This window comes from Helianthus annuus, chromosome 14, assembly GCF_002127325.2.
Source record: "Helianthus annuus cultivar XRQ/B chromosome 14, HanXRQr2.0-SUNRISE, whole genome shotgun sequence".
In the NCBI taxonomy this organism is placed as follows: domain Eukaryota; kingdom Viridiplantae; phylum Streptophyta; class Magnoliopsida; order Asterales; family Asteraceae; genus Helianthus; species Helianthus annuus.
In genome coordinates this window covers 161,919,173-161,936,113 of record NC_035446.2, presented here as the reverse complement: position 1 = coordinate 161,936,113, position 16,941 = coordinate 161,919,173, and the positions used below count along the sequence as shown (strand labels likewise).

Genomic DNA, 16,941 nt, shown 5'->3' with positions numbered 1-16,941 from the left:
ACACATAAAAGTTTAATTTTTTAACCTATCCTATAATCTCATAAGTCTTTAACAAAATCACATAAACATTAAAATAACCAAAAACAAAACACGTACTTGTTTATAGCCGGAATTAAGCTATTATTAGCCGGAATGTTGCAGTCGCCGTCGAGGTGGGGGTGTCGCTGGAAGTGAGGTCATGCAGAGGGAGGGCGTGAGTCGCAAAAAGTTGGCAGTCGATTGGGTCTTTTTTTTGTAAATTGGACTAATTTTGTTTAATTAAAGTTGTATTTAGGTTGGGCTTGAATTGATACTAACTTATTGGGCTTGATGGAATGAATTCAAGTTTTATAAAAGGATTAGCGGGCTAACTTGTTTACATAATTGGGTCGGGTTTCAATCCGTGTTCACAATTTTTTATCTAACTCCTAAAATTTTTTTAAAGGGTGCGGCCGAAAATTTCAAAGGGGTGCTGTCGGAATTTTTCGCGAAAAATACCACTATTTTTTTTTTTAAGGGTGCGGCCACCCACCCATCGCATAGGGTAGGTATGCCCCTGGGCAGAGATAGAATAGAACATGCAGATGCAATCCAGTCCATCAATCAAAACTCTTGGCTTTGGTTGTTGCATGAAATTTCAACATCTTTGAAGTAACTAACTAATCAAACATCTTCATCCCAAATTTAATCTAATTCTCATTTTTATTGCATATCTTTTCACGATTCACCGGTGTTTATACATCTGATTACAAGAAAAAACCCGGAATTCTTCATCAGTGGCTTCCAGCCACCAACATTAATTTTTCATCTATTCTTTTTGGCTCAAATGTCATGTTTTTAAATCCAATACTTGACCCAGAAATTGCTCTTAGGTAAGTATTGTGAATAGTGATTACTTATTTCATTTTCCAATCAAAGGTCACTTTTGTTGCTCAGTTATTTTGTTTAGTCACAAGACCAGCCAATCAACAAATTGGTTACATTGGCTAAACAAAACTAATCAACAAATCGGTTCCCCTATTCACAACTGAAGTCAGACGGTATCAGTGTGGTTCGTGATGATGTCGCTATATTATGACATTTGTTTTAAAGTCAATTATATGCACAAAAGAGACATTGAAAACCATATAAACGATTATCGATACGGTCTTAATAGTAACAGTACTGACACAGATGTCGATAAAAACAATAAAAACGATACCGGTTTTGATAGTAACAAAACAATATAGGTACCGATGCCGGTATCCACTTGATTTATGAGGCTTCTAAGTTAAAATTCAAAGCGTGATGTGGTGGGAATTCGGATGGGTTTGGTTCGGTTCACGAAGGTATATCGTTATGGTATAGTCATTTGGTTTAATGTCAATAATATGCACAAAAGTATATTCTTTACATTGAAAACTATACAACGAATACTAGTACTGGTTCTATAAATGAATAACGATACCGGTTTCGATAATAACAACGATATCCGTAAAGTATTTGTTCTGTTTTCAATCGTTTTAGTTTCCCAGTGTGCACAATGCTTGTCCTTTGCTAGTGAAGTAATGTTTTAGTTACAGGTTTCTCTTCTGTTCATGTTAGTTTGCATGTAAATTGTTAGGGTTTTTTATTCATTTTATTATTTTTATATATGTTAAGTAGGTGAATAACATGTAATACTTTTCGTTTGCTTTGTACATGCTAAAGTGATGGTGCCATCAGAACTGAATCTGAAGCAAGAAGAAAGGAACTGGTTGGATCTCCCATCCGATGTTACGTTCAATATACTTAACAGAATTGGTATGGTTGACATACTTGAGAATGCGCAGAAAGTGTGCACTGCTTGGCGTAAGATTTGCAAGGACCCTGCTATGTGGAGGATTATCAATATGAACGACTTACGGAGAGCAATTTCAGAAGTCTCAGCTGATAAATTGTGTAAGCATGCTGTGGATAGAAGCCAAGGCCAGTTAGTTGATATCACCATTGTTTCTACTTCTACTTATGATGCTGAACTTCATCTATATGTTGCTGATAGGTATGTGAGCTAACTGTTTAGTTTGCTATTTGCACTTTGTAACTATAGTATCCCTTTGACATTATGCACCATAAAGTGATGTTTCTTTATGATTGTTGAACTTGTTTCTTAGAAGTTAGAACCATTTCTTTTTTTAGATATGCACCATAAAGTGATGTTTCTTTATGATTGTTTCCGTCCAGATCAAGTCAGCTCAGACGGTGTTGGTGCACTTGTGTCTGTACTTTGTCTGTATTCGGTCTGTATGTAACGATGTCCTGATTTGTGTTGTAAGTTGACCAAGTCAACCATCCTCCGGTTTAACTTAGTCAACAGTTGAAACATGTTCTGATCGAAGGATAGCCTCGAAGGATACACCTGATCCTTCGAGGTGATCGAAAGATATGGTTCGATCATGGTTCGACCATTAGACCTCGAAGGATGATCCTTCGAGGTGCATGCTGATCTTTCGTGTAACATGTGGTCGACAGATGATCCTTCGGACCATCTGTCGAATCCTTCGAGCAGACCTGCTGAGCTGGGTATATATACCCATGCATGTGTTGAGAGTTCCAGAGTTCTGCCATTTTCACACACCCGAGAGATAGAAGCTTAGAGAGCATTCTGCCCAGAACTCACTCACACACTTAGAGAGTTTATAGAACACTTCTGTAAACATTGAGCTTGTAACCGAAACCCTCATTGCATTAATACGACTAGTGTTAATCGGTGAATCTTTGTGTGTTTGTTTCTCTACTTGCTACTAACTCGGTTTGCTTGCTAGCTTGGATTCCGCACTCGCTAGTAGGTTTGTATAACAAGGTTTAGGTTCGTAATCCTCCGCGAAAAGGGACCTACAGACGGCTTGAAATGGCACATCAATTCTTCTATGGAAAGTTGACTACAGCTGCTTTGATGAAATTTCCATTGTTGGAGGAACTAAACCTTTACAAGATAGAAATCTCAAAAGAAGAGATTGAAACTGTTGGCCGTTATTGCCCCATGCTAAAAACACTCAAAGTGAATCAAAGAGGATGGAGATTGTTTAATGCTGATGAAGGATCTTTAACGAGATATAATGAGATAGCCATGGCTATTGGACAAAACTTGCTTGGGATAAGGCACCTTGAACTCATTGGAAACAAGATGACCAATTTGGGGTTGCGTGTGATTCTCGATAACTGTCATCACCTTGAAACACTTGACTTGCGTCAATGCTTTTACATTGATCTTAAGGTCATGTGTAGTCATAAAGCCCTTTTGTGGGCGTTATGCGACACGTGTCGTGCCACGTCACACAGGGGCTTTATGTCACTAGAGCCCGTAGTCATAAAGCCCTACCTCATCATAACCAAAGTGTAAAATGCAGGGACCAAAGTGTAAAATGCAGGGACCAAAGTGTTTTAATGCAGGGACCAAAGTGTAAAATGCAGGGACCAAAGTGGAAAATGGAAACAACTTCACGCCGTGAAAAAAGTAGCGCCCAATACCCATTTTCATCTCATAAAGCCCCCCGTAATGGTGTTCAAGGGCTTTATGGGGCTTTATGAGGTGAGATGGAGCCCCACTACACAAGGCCTAAGGGAGATCTAGGGAAACAATGTTCTAAACAGATTAAATATCTTAAACTTCCCAATGATTCTCTTGAAGACTACCCTTATATTTATGTAACAGAGAATGAGTATTATGACGCTGACTATTACTACGCTGATCCCTATGATATTTATTAATACATAAGAGTATGCTTTTAAAGACAGATTGCCAGCCTTCTTGATTTTGGAGTCTAAATGGATGGTTATTATGATCTATTAGACAAATAGTTTTTTTTTTTAAGCTGCAGCTGCTGTTTCCTGCATGAACTTTTTATCTTTTGACTCATGGTAATCTTCTCTAGGCAGTACCTAATATACTCTTATGCTTTTGTTAAATTATTGGAGTGACTTTTTGGATATCTTTGTAATGCTCTAAACAGCTCTTAACCATTTCTTTATTGTTTTCTTATTTGTGCTTAACTTAGTGTGGGGTTTTAATGTTACGGTTAGTTTAATGGGTGTTTTATTATTAACCATGGGTTTACTCAATTTTGTAACTGAATATTAAGTTTGAACGAACTGATTTAAAATGGAGCTGTATCAAATATGGTTTTTGGTTTGGTTTGGTTTGGTTTGGTTTTAAGTTTTAACCCAGATCAACGTAGTCCTGGTTTTGCAAATTTTTAACTAAATCTACCCAAACTTTTAAACAAACTTATATACGTATGCATGTGCGCACACGCGCCAACTTTTGGGTATTTATATGTATAATTTTTTCATATTATTTGCATTTCCTGTGTGACTGACCAGAGAACTTTCTCTATGGGTTCAGTATCTATCATTTACTCTTTCGCAATCTCTTTCTCTTTAGTCGTCGAAGAATCGCAGCTTGTAAATTCATGTCATGGTTGTTGCATGAAATTTCAACATCTTTGAAGTAACTAATCAAACATCTTCATCCCAAATTTAATCTAATTCTCATTTTTATTGCATATCTTTTCACGATTCACTGGTTTTTATACATTTGATTACAAAAAAAAAACCGAAATTCTTCATCAGGGGCTTCCAGCCACCAACATTAATTTTTCATCTATTCTTTTTGGCTCAAATGTCATGTTTTTAAATCCAACACTTGAGACCCAGAAATTACTCTTAGGTAAGCATTGTGAATTGTGATTACTTATTTCATTTTCCAATCAAATGTCACTTTTGTTGCTCAGTTATTTTATTCAGTCACAAGACCAGCCAATCAACAAATTGGTTACATTGGCTAAACAAAACTAATCAACAATTGGTTACCCTATTCATAACTGAATTCAGACGGTATTAGTGTGGTTCGTGACGATGTTGTTATATTATGACATTTGGTTTAAAGTCAATGATATGAACAAAAGAGACATTGAAAATCATATAGACGAATATCGATACGGTCCTAATAAAAACAATATTGATACCAATGTCGATAAAAACAATAAAAACGATTACCGGCACCGGTTCTGATAGTAACAAAACAATATAGGTACCGATGCCTGTATCCGCTCGATTCATGAGGCTTCTAAGTTAATATTCAAAGCGTGATGTGGTGGGAATTCGGACGGGTTTGGTTCGGTTCATGAAGGTATATTGCTATGGTATCGTCATTTGGTTTAATGTCAATAATATGCACAAAAGTATATTCTTTACATTGAAAACCATATAGACGAATATCGATACGGTCCTAATAAAAACAATATTGATACCAATGTCGATAAAAACAATAAAAACGATTACCGGCACCGGTTCTGATAGTAACAAAACAATATAGGTACCGATGCCTGTATCCGCTCGATTCATGAGGCTTCTAAGTTAATATTCAAAGCGTGATGTGGTGGGAATTCGGACGGGTTTGGTTCGGTTCATGAAGGTATATTGCTATGGTATCGTCATTTGGTTTAATGTCAATAATATGCACAAAAGTATATTTTTTACCTTGAAAACCATACAATGAATACTAGTACCAGTTCTAATAATAATAACATCGGTACCAATATCGATAAAAAAAACCTAACGATACCGGTTCCGATAATAACAAAACGATATCCATAAAGGTTTCTAGTTAACTAATATTTATGAAAATATATATAAAAAATGCATTATTGTCCAAAGGGTTTGAAATTAAATAATGGTGATACCACGACACTGCGTGGACTCCGCTGGAAATCTGCTTCCACGTCCACAACAAATATATTATAAGAAGTTGGTTGGTTCATCTTCAATTAATGCAATCAATATGCATACCAACTTCAACTCAATCATCGTTGTCACTACTGTATCCTCCGTCGTGTGAGTCCCTTTCTTTACTTATAATTCTTTTTTTTCTTTTCTTTCCACAGTGTCTGAATTTGGATATATCATGCACCAAAGCTACAAATCTTATAGAAAATCCGTAACTCCAGTTTATTTGAAATTAGTATTATAATCATTCTGTTAATCACTAGCTATAACTGTAATGATTCTGTTAATTATAGTTAATAGTAGTTTGATATCAGGGTTTATTCGTATGTTACTCATTGTAATCTATCGAGTTTCAGCATTGAGTGTTAACATTATTAACTGGGAAAGCATGAATAATGAATGACAGCAGAAGCACTAATATGAAGGCCCATTATTAAGCTTATAAATAATGCTATCAAGATAAGACCATGCCAAGTTGTCAACGCAAATGGACTATAAGGGTAGATTTGATCTTTTGTGGGTCTTAGTTCATTTAATTTCTATAGACATTTCTGATCAAATAATTGAGCCAAACCTTATTCTGTCTCAACCTGCACAACTCTTTACTGAAACCGGAGACTGTAAAACACGTCGATGAGGGCTTTAACACAACTTCTGTTCTTTTCTAGTGCTTTATTCTCAGTTTTGTTGTATTCTGCTGCATTAGACACCATATATACAGGTCAAGCACTCAGAGACGATGATACGCTTGTTTCGGCTGGTGAAACGTATGAGTTGGGATTCTTTAGCCCCAGTAACTCCAAGAACCGATACTTGGGGATATGGTTGTATGGGTTTCTAACAGAGAAACTCCACTCACCAGTACCACAGGTGTGCTCAAAGTCAATAGCAATGGAATGCTACTGCTTTTTAGTGGCAATAATACTGTGATTTGGTCTTCCAATTCATCGGTATCTGTTGGTAATGCTCCCGTTGTAGCAAAGCTTCTTGATTCTGGGAACCTTGTTGTGTGTTACGATAGTAGCACTAACGAAGATTTCGTTTGGTAAAGTTTCGATTACCCAACCGACACATTGCTAGCGGGAATGAAATTCGGGAAGGATTTGGTAACAGGCGTAGACAGGTACTTGACATCGTGGAAAAGTACGGATGATCCTTCTCCAGGTCTGTATGTAAGTTGGATGGATACGAATGGATATCCACAAGCGTTTCAAAAGCGAGGTTCGGTTTTACAATTGAGGTTTGGACCGTGGACTGGTGTACGATTTAGCGGTTTTCCCAGTAAGCCAAATCCTATCTACACGTATGATTTTGTCTTCAATGAAAAGGAGGTATATAGTATATTTCATCTTATTAATAACTCAATTATGTCGAGGGTGTATCTAAGTCCAGAAGGCAACGAAATGCGCTTGAACTGGATTGATCCCGCACAAGGTTGGATGCCGTATCTGGTCACAACGGTTGATATGTGTGCCCAATATGGACTCTGTGGTGCATATGGAATCTGTAACATCAACAGTTCTCCTGCATGCAGTTGTATGGAAGGGTTTGAACCAAGATTTCCAGTGCAATGGAATGCAGGAAACTGGTCAGGTGGCTGTCAACGTGAAAAATCGTTAAATTGTGGGAATGAGGATGCGTTTCGAAAACTTTCAGGTGTGAAATTGCCAGATACCCGACATTCATGGTATGATCTGCGCATGGGCTTAAGAGAAATAGCAGTGAAGCGGTTGTCGGAAACTTCTACGCAAGGACTTGACGAGTTTATGAACGAGGTTAGATGTATTCACCGGCTTCTGCACCGAAATCTTGTGAAGCTTCTGGGATTCTGTGCTCAAAAACATGAAATCATGTTGATTTATGAATACATGCCCAACAGAAGCCTTGATACATTTTTATTTGGTAAGAATATCTTTGAATGAGGTACTCATTACATCCCAATGAACAAGATTAATCAATGTACTGTGACAACACTACTAGAAAAGTGATCATTTTACTACGGAAATTTCCTACGCAAAAAAAGGCGTCACAAATACAAATTCTGACACATTTGCAACGAGTTTTTGACAGAAAAAATCCATAGTTTTTTAAACAAAATTGCAACACAATTGTAACACAAACAAAAAAAACTAATTAAAACTTTGTTGCTTCGGGAACGAATTACAATTTGCTACACATTTGTAACGGAACTGTTTATCCTTATAAAAATTAAAAAAAAACCGCTTGTAATTCACCACCTTATAAGCAGCCACGTTACCACCAATTATACACGTAATCCTAATAGCCCAATTAATTACACTTCTGCCATCATCTTTTAAACTTTCAAACCCAAATATAAGCCATACTGCCAGATTGAAATTCAAAACCCTAGATCCCCAAATTTGCACCCGTTATGTTCTAAATCCCCAAATTCATCCACCAATTCACCAAAACTCCAATCATGTCGCCGGAAAAACACAAATCCGGTGGATCATCACTCATCTTCGGCGAGAATCACCGGCGAGATCCACATATTCGATGAGAATCACTATCACACTGCTCTAACGACGACACACCTAACATGCGGTTAGTTAGATTTCCGAAGGTGATTTATTTAAGTTTTGAAGAGTTTGTGCGGTTTTTGTATGTATGTTTGATGCGGTTAATGGATACGAAATACTTTAACTGTAAGAGTCGAAGAATTTATGTAGTGTTTTTGTGTGTATTTGATTCATTTAATCAATACAAAATACTATAGCTGTTGTTTTTTGATTGTTAATTAGCTCTCACTGGTTAACTTCGTTTTTTGAAGAATTTATGCGGTATTTTTGTGTGTTTGATGTATTTAATGGTTAGGAAATTCTATATTTGTTGTTTACATTCGGGTTGGGAGGTAATTTGAACATTTCGTGTTGTTTTTCAGATAAAGTTGAACAGTGTGCTACTTTAGGGATTGAATTTGTTTAGAAGATGAAGCATTAGTGATTTACATAGGTCAGGCAATATGTTGAGTTAGGTTCCTTCCCTCTCTTTTATGAGTAAAATGGATGGTAGCAATGGTTCTGTATCGTTAACTGATAGATTAAGTGTTATTGATTGCTGGCACTAGTTAAAATTTTGAAATATGCAATCTTTTGCTTAACTAGATATGATGTTTTAAATCCAAAGAGATCCGTGCTAATGAAGTTATTGTATGTTTAGCATGAGCCAGGAAGTACTTCTTTGCTTGTGTAGTGTAATGCATGAGCTTCTTTTGAACAAGGTCAAGACATTGATCAGGTCATTTGTTCTTACAAACTGATATGCAGGTTAGAGCAGGGGGTTCTGTTGCTAACGAGGAAATTCTGGGATTTGCAAACTTATTCAATGACGAACTTACCCTTGATAATATCAGCAGGTCTAATTTTCACTTTTCAGTTATATCTGTAGCAATATTGCTCGAGTATAACCTCATTATTAGTACTGTGTTACTAACTTACCTTATGTTGTTTTTTTTTTTTTCAAAATGGTCCCCGCTATCAGGCCTTGTTTAGTGAATATATGCTAGTATATGGGGATCCTACCTTACGGAATAGACACACACTTGCGATACATGCTGCACAAAATATTACAATGGTGTCTTTTTTGTTATCATTTAAACAGTTGTTAATGCTGGTACATCAATACTTAATACGTGAATTTTTGCCTTCATCATAAAGCAATCTTATTTTGCCCTATGTTACTGAAATTTTATATATGTTCTTTTTTAATGTACTTTCATAATGCATTGTTAGGGAGAGACAGAGTCCGAATCTTTAAATATTGAGTTATTTTATGATGCTGACTGTGCATACATACTAAATATTAATCTCATCCGAATTTTAGGAAACGTCAGCAAATAGCGGCTGAACCAGAAGGACACGGTTGGCGACTTGGCCCCTTTGTCTGCTCACTTAGTCATTGCTCCGTGTAAGTTTTTTTTTTTTACTTAGAAAGTTTCATTTATTATTTATTTGGTTGTAAACTTTTGTTTCTTGTGTGTTCAATTTTGTTTAAAGTTATTTTTGAGATTATTAATCTATGAAAATGTTTTTGAAAAGAAAAGTGTATGCCCTCCAGCTGTTCGAGGGTATAATCTTTCAGACTTTGCTAAATCTAGAAACCGTTAATTAGCCTTTTTTGAACTTGTTATTGTTATCGTACAACAATATGGAACCTGTAATGCTCATGTTGAAAGTAGTTAGGAAATTACCTTATTCAAAGGCTAAAAGGTTGGTAGATTACCTGCTTGGACCATACATTGAAGTTCGATTATTGCTAGCTGTGTTGGAGCTGGTGATGCTCACACTCCAAATCAATTAGCTGTTATGTTTAACATATTTTGGATTTTCTCCATATAAACTCGATTCCCAAGATTAAATCATCAGCTGATCAGCATGGCTCCAACATTGAAGTTGTTGGGTGATGAAGATGCTTTTATTCTTTTTTTCTTTTTATAACTATGGCCATGCTCGCATAGGACAAAAGTGGTGTAGCTCTTGTAGCTCAAGAGAAAGTTACGAAACCAAAAGTCGTGTAGCAACCGTTGTACTAATTATATTTTAGTTTTTTTTCATCTTAATTAAGCAACTGCTAATATTTGATGCTTTTATAGAATTTGGTTATTACACATGTTAAGAAGGAACTTGGTCTTGCATTCAAGAGTAGTCAAAAGACGGTGACTGAAGCACCAGAGGTAAAGCAATATATATCTTATTGTAACATAGTTATCTGTAGTAGATTTTTTTTTACATATATAATATATTATATTTACAAGTCCGTGACTATAAATAACAAGTGTTTAGACGTACGTCCCTTGAATTAGTTTTGACCCATTAAGGGCGTTAAAGTGGCCAAACTAAACTAGACATGGACATTAAAAGATTGTTGTCTAGATTAACTTGTAATATAATTATCTGTAGTAGTCCTTTTTAAGCATATATAATACAATAACTATTTACAAGTTTGTCAAAATAAATAATAAGTGTTGATTGTAGGTCCCTTTTCGCGGAGGATTACGAACCTAAACCTTGTTATACAAACCTACTAGCGAGTGCGGAATCCAAGCTAGCAAGCAAACCGAGTTAGTAGCAAGTAGAGAAACAAACACACAAAGATTCACCGATTAACACTAGTCGTATTAATGCAATGAGGGTTTCGGTTACAAGCTCAATGTTTACAGAAGTGTTCTATAAACTCTCTAAGTGTGTGAGTGAGTTCTGGGCAGAATGCTCTCTAAGCTTCTATCTCTCGGGTGTGTGAAAATGGCAGAACTTCAGAACTAACTCACACTCAACACATGCATGGGTATATATACCCAGCTCAGCAGGTCTGCTCGAAGGATTCGACAGATGGTCCGAAGGATCATCTGTCGACCACATGTTACACGAAAGATCAGCGTGGACCTCGAAGGATCATCCTTCGAGGTCTAATGGTCGAACCATGGTCGAACCATATCTTTCGATCACCTCGAAGGATCAGGTGTATCCTTCGAGGCTATCCTTCGATCAGAACATCTTTCAACTGTTGTCCAAGTCAAACCGGAGGATGGTTGACTTGGTCAACTTACAGACTACTAAGGACATCGTTTATATCAGACCGAATACAGACAAAGTACAGACACAAGTGCACCAACAAACTCCCCCTTGGCTGTAGCTTTGTCTTTGATCTCTAATCTTTGTCTTGTTCTTCTAAAAGTGTAGACTCGTCTTGAACTTCGACGGTCTTTGGTCTTCAAGTCTTCAAGACTCTGATGTCCTATCATGTCTTCAATGTCGGAGGGTCTTCAAAGTCTTCACGTCTTGAAAGTAGAAAGTGTATCAACAAACTACCCGTATCATGTAGGAAGTGTGTTGACAAACTCCCCCTTAACATAAGCTCCCCCTTGAGTTATGCTCGTGAAATACTTTAACTTTATGAAGTAAGATCCTTGAGGTGATGATGATGGCCAGCGGCAACTCGATCATCTTCATTCATTGAGTGCCTTCGTGTCTTCATTCCAAAGCTCGTCAACGACCATGTTCTCCTAGCCTTTAGAATCTGCACATGCAAGAAATCTAAACGCGTAATGAGAACAATTGCTTGGAATATAGTATAAACAAATGACACACGAATGACCATGTCATAATCAAACACCGTCCGACAGTTTGAAAGTTTAATAAAATTTGTCAATTTTAGTTTTTAGCTTTCAAAACATGCAAATTTCGACCGTTTATGAAGATTTAGTCAGTTCGGTTTTCAGTCAGGTTTCAGGTAACGAAGACTTGAGCTCCAACATCGTACGATCGAAAATAAAGCAGAAATAAAATCTTTTTGGCTTTTATAAAGTTTATATTAAAACAAGCCTAAAATCTTTTTGGTATTTTTGAAATTAAAAGACAACAATTTAAGATCCTTTGAGTGTTATCAAACGACATCACCGCTAATGTCGTGCTGATATGCACCAAACGACGAAACTGTTTAAGAGAAAACAATAAAAGTTAAGCAGTAAATAAATATATACAGACATTCTTTTTGCGAGTTTCGAGGGTAAGAGAATCATATCAGTGTACGGTCATGCCAAAACGCTCTTGTTGTTCAGTTAGTTAACATTAAGATAAGCATCCTATAACAATTATCGGTATTGTTGTCCACTTAAGCTCAACTTATCAGATGTAATCATGTTTAGAGGATACGTTAATGTATGATTTATACTTACCGACCGGTGTTCATCCACATCACGACACATTCCCGTATCAAGGTATGCACGAGAGTTCATCTTACCGGTGAGTATACCGATTATCATCTGTTTGACCGTATAAATTGTGAGATACTCACTTATTTTGATTCGAAAACAAGCCCTTTGTGATATAATCACTTATTGATGAGGAACTTGATTTCCATATGCATGAGGGCACAGGTGCAAGTCCGTGAACAGGTCAGTACTTCCGTACAGCAGAGAGACGAACTTGACACCCGGAAAAATGTGATATTTTATCACTTATTTGATATGGACATGTGATTGTTTATCACTTATTGAGGTCGAATGCAGTATGCAATATGTACACGTATGTATAGTATCATGGAAGATCTAGACTTGCGTCCCCGTTATTTTTCAGTAAAAGATACAACCATGATACCCAGATGATAAGCAGCATAAAGACCGAATATCTCAGAACCTCGGCAATCTATCAAACGAAATTTCGGTACTAAGACCATATGCCAATGAATGGTTCCCACCTGGTCTTCAGTCGATTAAGATTTATATCACCCTGCACACTTTAAAATGATTGTGAGCCTACCGATACATCTTATATAGAGCTGCTTATCGTTTTTCATTTAAGGTTTAAAGAGGTTTGGATAGACCACTGATGTACTATCACTTTCTCTTTTGCTCGCCAGGAAACTCATTTTTGTTTTTCTATTGTTTTTGTGTTTTTGAATTTTTCGATGTTTTTGGATTTTCAGATTTTTGGATATACTCCCCCTAAAATCAATAAACTAAGATAAATTTAAAACACACAAAGATATTTTCAAAAATGATTTTCCGATGTTGGTTTACTCTTGTGCTTGACCTTAATGCCGTTTACCAAAATTAAGTTTTATCAGAAAAGATTTAACAAATTTTGGAAAAATGAGTTGGCATGTCGGTAAGCGGTGCGAACCATGACAACATTGATGAGTTTCACATTGAAACAATCACGTGTGAGGTGATATCCGAGATCAACGTGTCAGGTCAAAGAGTGCTGTACGAGATAATAACAATTCACAAAGCAGCTAAAATATCGACAAGTATAGGAGAGATTAAGGATTTAAAGGCGTATCCTGCAACTGTTCCGTGCATTGCAAGGAATCTAAGCACTCCCCCAACTTAATATTCACCCGGTGTGAACTTCAAGGTCGAATGTGCAGCTACTGAGAAGTCTCTTGACAGCAACAAAGTCATAAACCTCCGGGTCCGGCTGGTCTTCCACATTCCACCAGCGAAGGTCTTTGACTTTCTCTTTCAGAAATGGTGTGCGGATGTTCAATCCATGCCAAGGCATCGGCACACATTTCACTTCATTCGTTCCTGAGGACCCGATCAAAAACCATACTGACCAAATTTTGACACGTTCTTCATTTGGTCGAATTTTGCAACTTCATTCATCCAAATTTTCTTTTTCTTTTCTCTCTCTCCATCAAAGGCAACAATTTCTTCTGTCGCCTATCTTGTGCAAGGACATTCCACTATCAACAATCCTAAGACTATCAATAGTTCCTCCTGGAACTTCCTGCACACTCATTCAGAGATTAGTTGGAGAGAGGGACCCAAGCCATTGTGGTCTTGGGTCTTCCATTTTCATCAATGACAATAACTTCTTGTCTTTGATGGTTTGTAAATTGTGATGGTCCCCCTGATTCAGTAACCGATTTAGGTTTCCATGTCTGTTTTGTTTTATCAGTGTCATTCTTTAAAATTTTAACTTCATTACAGTTTGAAGTTTTTGAATTTGTTGATTTTACAGAAACAGATTGTTTTTGAACCACATCGGTTTTAATTGCTTTTTCGATCCTTTTGACCTGTTGGCGTTTCTGCTTCATCTCCCTTTCTTTTACAAGTCGGGGATCTTGTTTTGTGGAAACAGATGGCTTACGGTCAGTCTTGTCACGGGGATCATCAACCTTCCCTTTTTGCTTATGAAGGTAAGGGCAATTTCGAATTATATGCCCAATGGTTCCACACTCAAAACATGATCTTCGTTCAACATACCTCGAAGAATCATGTGTTCTCTTAGCTGATGATGTTGAACCTTGTGAACTCGAGGTACTAGGCTTTGAGCTGTTTTGTTCATTCCTTTTCAAAACAGTAGCTTTCTTGACAAAATCTAAGTTAGATTTATTTTCAAACGTTTCAATTTTGTCCGTTCCCGTCGATTTCACAAAGTTAACATTTTTCTTCTTCTTTTGATTCGGCTTCTTCTGGACTTGAAGAGTAGTCAAAAGACGGTGACTGAAGCACCAGAGGTAAAGCAATATATATCTTATTGTAACATAGTTATCTGTAGTAGATTTTTTTTTACATATATAATATATTATATTTACAAGTCCGTGACTATAAATAACAAGTGTTTAGACGTCCCTTGAATTAGTTTTGACCCATTAAGGGCGTTAAAGTGGCCAAACTAAACTAGACATGGACATTAAAAGATTGTTGTCTAGATTAACTTGTAATATAATTATCTGTAGTAGTCCTTTTTAAGCATATATAATACAATAACTATTTACAAGTTTGTCAAAATAAATAATAAGTGTTGATGCGTCCCTTGAATTAGTTTTGATTCGTTAGGGGTGTTAAACGAGTCAAACTTGACGCATACATGAATTTTTTGTGTTAGATTTGGGCTTAAAGTTTCAGCTATTGATGACTGTGTTACATTAATTACAGGGACCAGGATAAGAAAGTGTGGTGTTTGGACTTGACATCTCTATTCACACTTCCCGTCGATTAGTTGCCAAGGGGGCCTTGGAGCGTGTTTTCAAGGCAACACATGAGCAGTTTGTCGCCTAAGGCTCAAGTAGCATGTGTTATTTTTGTATTTTGTCGTTCAGTGAGTTGTTTTAGCTTTTTGTGCCCTCGTTTGGCAGTTAATTATATGAATTAATCAAGTATTTGACACTCGTTCAGTTCATTGGAACTTGCATTATCTATGATTTTTGATGTATGGTGAATTTAAAACAGTTGTTTTGTGTGATGTTTCCCTAAACTTTTAGCAAAAAAAAAAAGGATTTTCCACTTTATTTTATAAATATTTTGTCACAAATGCGTTGCAAATTATTTTTTTTACAAATATTCCGTTGCAAATGCGTCACAAAACTTTAGTAATAATATTTAAGAAATGGTGTAGGAAATGTGTTGGAAAATTTCTGACACAATATTTTCGTAGGAATTGCGTTAAAATTTGCGTAGCAAATGTGTAGTAATTAGTTTCCGACGGGGCTTTTTCCAACATCAAGGTTTTGTTGCAAATGCGTAGCAAATCCGAGTTTGCTACGCGTTTGTGACGGCAAAGCTTGTTAGAAAAAACCAAATTTCTAGTAGTGCAAGTTGACACAATTAACTTCACTAATTAATTATGTGCAGATGAGACCAAAAGTTCAATGCTTGATTGGACTAAACGATTCCACATCATCAATGGGATCGCTCGAGGGCTTCTTTATCTGCATCAAGATTCATGCCTTCGCATCATACATAGAGATCTGAAAGCCGCCAATATTTTGTTAGACAATGACATGAACCCGAAGATATCAGATTTTGGGCTTGCTAGAAGATTTAAAGGATACGAGACTCGGGTTAAGACAAAGAATGTGGTTGGAACTTAGTAAGAATCTTATACCAAATTTCACTCTTTCGAGTTCAGTCCATTTGATATGCTTATATCAGTTAATTCGTCAAATTCTTTGCAGCGGCTACATTCCTCCAGAGTATGCAGTTCATGGAGTTTTCTCTGTAAAATCAGACGTGTTTAGCTTCGGTGTTTTAGTTCTGGAAATAGTAAGTGGGATGAAGAACCGAGAATTTTCTTCTCACAAGCACCGTGACAACCTTCTTGGACATGTAAGCTCACTACGACATTGCCTATCTCAGTATCTGCGATTATTTTTTACTAAATTTAATTTATGTAAGGCATGGAGACTATATATGGATGGCAAGTGTCTTGATCTGGTTGGTGCACCTTTACTCGACTCATGTGTTGTCTCTGAGGTACTCCTTTCAATACACATTGGTTTGTTATGTGTGCAAAATCATGCAGAAGATAGACCAACAATGTCATCTGTGGTATTGATGCTGGGTAATGATGGTGTATTGTCTCAACCTAAATCACTTGCATTTTTTACGGAGCCTGAGCTCGACCTGTGTGCACACACGAGACAAGAACCTTCCGTCAATAATGTGACTATTTCACTAACAGGTCGTTAGAGTAAGTTTTCATGTCAAAGTCCATAAACCATACAGTGTTTCACTACATCTTCCCATTTGTTGCATGACAAGTGTCATATTTTTAATGGTGAAATAAATTAATATAAGTCATTAACAATTCTATAGAACGAGTTTTCAACGATCCTATTGTTAGATGATCGTGTCCTTCATTGTATCCAACTGTGCTCTGCTTTCTACAGTTACAAGCAACACGTGATGTATCCTTCAGGTTCAGCCGTTCAGGCGTGTCCTCCATGATGATGACACCTTGAAGTAATTGA

At 36.7% G+C, this 16,941-nt stretch overlaps 2 protein-coding genes across 2 annotated transcripts; both read left to right on the top strand.

Moving 5' to 3' along the window:
• Nucleotides 1-2,848: 2,848 nt before the first annotated feature.
• Nucleotides 2,849-5,939, top strand: LOC110907724 (putative F-box/LRR-repeat protein 22). The gene is made up of 2 exons (XM_035983149.1): nt 2,849-3,214; nt 5,883-5,939. Exons 1-2 carry the CDS (start codon nt 2,849-2,851, stop codon nt 5,937-5,939), a joined length of 423 nt encoding a protein of 140 aa, XP_035839042.1.
• Nucleotides 5,940-6,809: 870 nt separating this feature from the next.
• Nucleotides 6,810-16,660, top strand: LOC110907723 (G-type lectin S-receptor-like serine/threonine-protein kinase At4g27290). Its single transcript, XM_035983148.1, has 4 exons — nt 6,810-7,626; nt 15,824-16,061; nt 16,147-16,297; nt 16,367-16,660. The coding sequence occupies exons 1-4, from the start codon at nt 6,810-6,812 to the stop codon at nt 16,658-16,660; spliced, it is 1,500 nt and encodes a 499-aa protein (XP_035839041.1).
• Nucleotides 16,661-16,941: the final 281 nt, after the last annotated feature.

Excerpts from the sequence above, each read along its gene's own strand:
- LOC110907724 (XM_035983149.1), top strand. The coding sequence starts at position 2,849 with ATGGCACATCAATTCTTCTATGGAAAGTTGACTACAGCTGCTTTGATG. Across the intron at positions 3,215-5,882 it reads GCTTTTACATTGATCTTAAG|TGTCTGAATTTGGATATATC; the intron begins GTCATGTGTAGT and ends TTCTTTCCACAG.
- LOC110907723 (XM_035983148.1), top strand. The coding sequence starts at position 6,810 with ATGAAATTCGGGAAGGATTTGGTAACAGGCGTAGACAGGTACTTGACA. Across the intron at positions 16,062-16,146 it reads AAGAATGTGGTTGGAACTTA|CGGCTACATTCCTCCAGAGT; the intron begins GTAAGAATCTTA and ends AATTCTTTGCAG. Across the intron at positions 16,298-16,366 it reads GTGACAACCTTCTTGGACAT|GCATGGAGACTATATATGGA; the intron begins GTAAGCTCACTA and ends AATTTATGTAAG.